This window comes from Monodelphis domestica, chromosome 3, assembly GCF_027887165.1.
Source record: "Monodelphis domestica isolate mMonDom1 chromosome 3, mMonDom1.pri, whole genome shotgun sequence".
NCBI lineage: Eukaryota > Metazoa > Chordata > Mammalia > Didelphimorphia > Didelphidae > Monodelphis > Monodelphis domestica.
Genome location: NC_077229.1, coordinates 10,171,959 through 10,176,092, shown reverse-complemented (window position 1 = coordinate 10,176,092; position 4,134 = coordinate 10,171,959). Strand labels below are relative to the sequence as shown.

Genomic DNA, 4,134 nt, shown 5'->3' with positions numbered 1-4,134 from the left:
GGACTCAGCCATTCCTCAGGGGATGCTTGTCAAGACCTGTAGAGGTGTGGGCGCTTGGCCACAAGCTGTACAACATGGCGCAGGGACTGTCAGCAGCTGCCTCCGTCTCCTCTCTTCCCATTTTCTTCCCTTAGAAGGTGTCTCTGGTCATGGCCTCGTGAGCACTGGCAGGGGTTCAAGGGATCTCCTCTTACAAACAAGATTCTATTCCCTGAGAGGAAACTGGGGCACAGCCAGAGCATGGCAGGGAACTTCCTCTCATCTCCACCAGCCAAATCCTCAGTCCTGAAGGCTCAACTGAATCACTCCTCTGGTGTCTTGGTCATCCCAAAGGAGGCTGGGACATGGCAGAAAGTAGAGGTGATGGGGTGAGAAGACCTGAGTTCCAGCTGTAGTATGTGTGACCTTGGCCAAGTCACTGCTGAACTGGATGAAATAGAGACACACAGAAAGACAGAAGGAAAGAGCCAGAAAAAGAGACAGAGAGATAGAGAGACAGAGATGGGGAGGGAGAGAAAGAGAGAGACAAAGACATTGAGGCAGAGAGAAAGAGACCCAAAGAGGACAGAGCCTGGGAGAGACAGAGGGAGCTCTAGCAGGGACAAAGAGACAGAGACAGAGAGAGAAGGAACAGCTGACTCGGCCCTAGCAGCACCCTGGCCTTGCTCAGGAGCCTGGGGAGAAGCGAGAAGCTGCTGCAGGCCTGAGGTTTTTGTCCCACTTCCCCACTGAATGCATCACTGTGTAGAAGCATCAACACCACCAGGGTAGTGATACGACTGGCAGTAATAATCAGCCTCATCCTCAGGCTCGACGTTGCTGATGGACAGGAATCGGTTCGTCCCAGATCCGGAGCCAGAGAAGCACTCAGGGATCCCGTCGCCCCTGCCTGTATCTCCATCACTATCGACATACAGGAGGTACCGAGGGGGCTTTCCTGGGCTCTGCTGGTGCCAATACACAGTTCTACCACTGTTCCCACTGCTCAGAGTACAGGAGAGACTGACTGAGCTCCCCAGGGCTGCAGAGGCAGAGGGAGGCTGAGTCACCACAGCCTGGGAGAGGGAGCCTGCAAACAGAGAGACTCATTAATGACCCTGAACAAGGAGGAAGCTAGAAGGTGCTTTGAGATCCTCCTGAGAGGCAAGAACAGGGAGGGAGGAGGAGGCCAAAGGGGAGGTCTGGGATGGTCCTGACCTGAGCAGAAGGAGAGCAGTGAGAGACAGACGAGAGGCCAGGCCATGGCGAGAGGACCCGAGAGCTCAGCTTCAAAGAGCTCCCAGCTGAGTCTGGCCTCTCTCAGCTCCCTCTTATTCTCTCCTGGTTACCCTGTGATGGTGGCTGAGGGGCAGGCGGGGATTGATGCAAATCTGGGCCTGCTCCAGCCTCCTCTAGACCCCACCTGCATCCTCTCTCGGGGTCCCAGGGGGGCAGCCCTTCATGCAGGGGGGGTGATTGGGGTCACTGGGCCCAGCCCAGCTGAGACGTCATCCAGGAGTGATCACAGGGCTAAGAGCACAGCCAGCTGGGCTCACCCCCCCGCCGAACTCCTCCAGGCTCCTCTGGCCCTCATTGCCTGCCCAGGACGAGTCCCACAGCATTCACTACTGTCTATAGGACCCATATCCAGCCCACAAGGAGGCAGAGCTCAGGGCTCCCAGGCAGAGGAAGGTCTCTGCTGCCTCATCCCACCCAAAGGTGGAGCCTCCCTTGAGCCCCAGCCTGAGGCACCCAGAACAGCCCGTGTCCTCAGCCCCTTCCCTGGCCTGGCCTCCTGCCCTCACCACACTCTGCTAGCAGGCACTGATCCTGCCCTGGGGTCCAGAGCTAGAATCCTTGGCCTCTCACTGGGCAAAGGTTCTTCTTCCTGGCCGTACAGCCTTCCCAGAGCGCAGCCCCTGCCCGCTGCCCCATCCCAGCCTGCCAAGGCTCCCAGACCTACTGGAAACTCTGCTCTCTGGGCCAGGCCAGCCTGTCCTTTCTGCCATCCTCATGGAGCTTCCCAGGCCCAGCTGGGCTCAGCTTCCAGGCCTTCTGGGCTCCCCCTACATGCCCTCTCAGAGGTCACAGCATCTCTGATATTCAGCCAATCAATGGTTCAATGAAGCGTCTATTTAGTTCTCTGCTCTGTCCCAGGCACTGTTCTTGGCCTTAGGTAGAGCAGGGTGACAGCACACACCTCCCTGCCTCTGAGAGGCCACTCTGGAGGGGCCACCATCTCCTGGTCTCTTGGGGTGCCAAGAACTTACCCTGTTTCCCTGGCAGATGCTTCGGCAGCCCCTCATTGGGAGTTCATCAGGGGCCTTTGGGCAGCCTCTCAGCTGAGTCTGGGGCCATTAGGTTCTGGTTTCTGGAGCTTCTTCCTCCCATTTGGGGTCTTATTCCTCCTACACTGGCTCTGAGTGCTTCAGATCAGCTGGTTATTGCCTAGACCCAAAGCCAGGGAGGAGAGGGAGGAGGAACATGCTCAGTGGGTGCAGGTGAAGCCATCCCATATCTCCACCTCCCCACCCTGGGCTGCCTGCTCCCATGAGGACTAGAGGGAGGGAAATGGTTCCTTCCTGCTCCCAGATAGAGCCTGAGCCCATGTTCTGTCACTGCTTCCCTCCACTGACAGATGGGGAAGAAGAGAACATTTGTCATTGGCTGAGGAGCCAGAGGCAGGGAGCCAATCCCCAGCATCCTCAGCAGGGTGAGGAGGGAGGTGCTGGGAGCCTCAGGATGGAGGCCGGACACAGGCTTCCCCATGAGAGGCCAGGAAATGGCCTGGGAAGGAGCAGATCTGTTCTGTCCTTTGAGGTTGTTATTTCTTGTGTTACCTGAAGTCCATCAGGGACAGTTACTGCTGATGAGGTTCAACTGGTAGGAAGGATGAGCTGCTGAGGGACCGAGCAGCAGAGGCCAGGCCAGAATTGTAGCCAGACTAGCAGCAAGAAAGGAGCCCAGAGAGCCAGGTCAGTGGTCCTTGGGGAGAGGACTGAGCCTGGGCCAGACCTGATGTGTAAGGAAACTAAGGAGGATGGACTTAAAGGCCAAAGTGCTTCCAGCTGGTGCTCAATCTTTCCAAGGGGTGAGACTGTAGAGGGGAGAGAATGAGTCCCTAGATGTTGAGTGGAAATATTGGAACCTCTTCATTTTCTATGTTATCTCAATGAATATCATTTTGTAAATATGGATTCTTTTCATTCATTCATTAGATCCTTTACAGTGAGGGAATGTGAATATTAAAACTGCTCAAACTCTACATTAAAACATTTGGTTAAGGCTATTCCCCATTTTAAACAATGAAGGTACTTGGTCAGGAATGTATTGGGAACTCTAACATTACTCCACCCATACTTAGGCATACTTTGGTGGAAGATAAAGTTGTAAAACTCTTTAATGAACAATGAAGGTATTTAACTCATACTTATAGTGAGGCCAAAAGCTTAAGCTGGGTCTATTTTTAGATCTAATACAAACGGGTGCTAAGGACCTATAAAGGACAAATTAATCACTAAAAGGTCAGGCAACTTGCAAGGGGCAACCTTAGCAAAGAGGTGTGAAATACTCAGAAGTTTTAGTCTACCCAGAGAAGGTGATAACAAGATGTGAATTCAGAATGGTCAGTCCTTTGGAAAACATCTACTGTGATTGGTAGATGTGAATTGGAGGACTCTCGGTGGGCTCTCTCGGTGGCTGAAGTTAGTTGAGTTCAGGAGCTGAACTGGTGGGTCTCTCTGAACACTCGTTTTGCTTGGAAAGATGTTGTGGTGAGTGATTAAAGGCTGACTGAGTTTTCTCTCTTAAGGAGAAAGGCCCAAGTCATTGGCCTAGGCCCTATTTCCTCACACTCCTTCTCTCTCCCTTTCCTTAATTCCTTCATTTGTATTAATTAAAATCTTCATAAAACCCAGCTGACTTGGGAATGTCATATTTGGGGTTTTTCCTATGGCGACCACTTTATTTTTAATATAAAATCAAGACGCAAAAAACTTATCTTTGCAGTTTTGGCAATTCAAAGTCTTGAACCCATATTTTCGCAGTCACAGTTTATGGCAACCACTCTTTTGTCTATAACAGGAAACAGAGCAGAATGGGAGCCTGAGCCATGACAAGTAAATAAAGGCAAGCAGAAGGCTCAGGGAAATGCCC

At 52.6% G+C, this 4,134-nt stretch overlaps 1 gene segment (V, D, J or C); it reads right to left on the bottom strand.

Moving 5' to 3' along the window:
* Positions 1–737: 737 nt before the first annotated feature.
* LOC100617665 (immunoglobulin lambda variable 4-69-like) lies at positions 738–1,334 on the bottom strand. The segment is given in 2 exon segments: positions 738–1,069; positions 1,198–1,334. Coding segments are annotated over 2 exon segments (378 nt in total).
* Between the last annotated feature and the right edge of the window lie 2,800 nt (positions 1,335–4,134).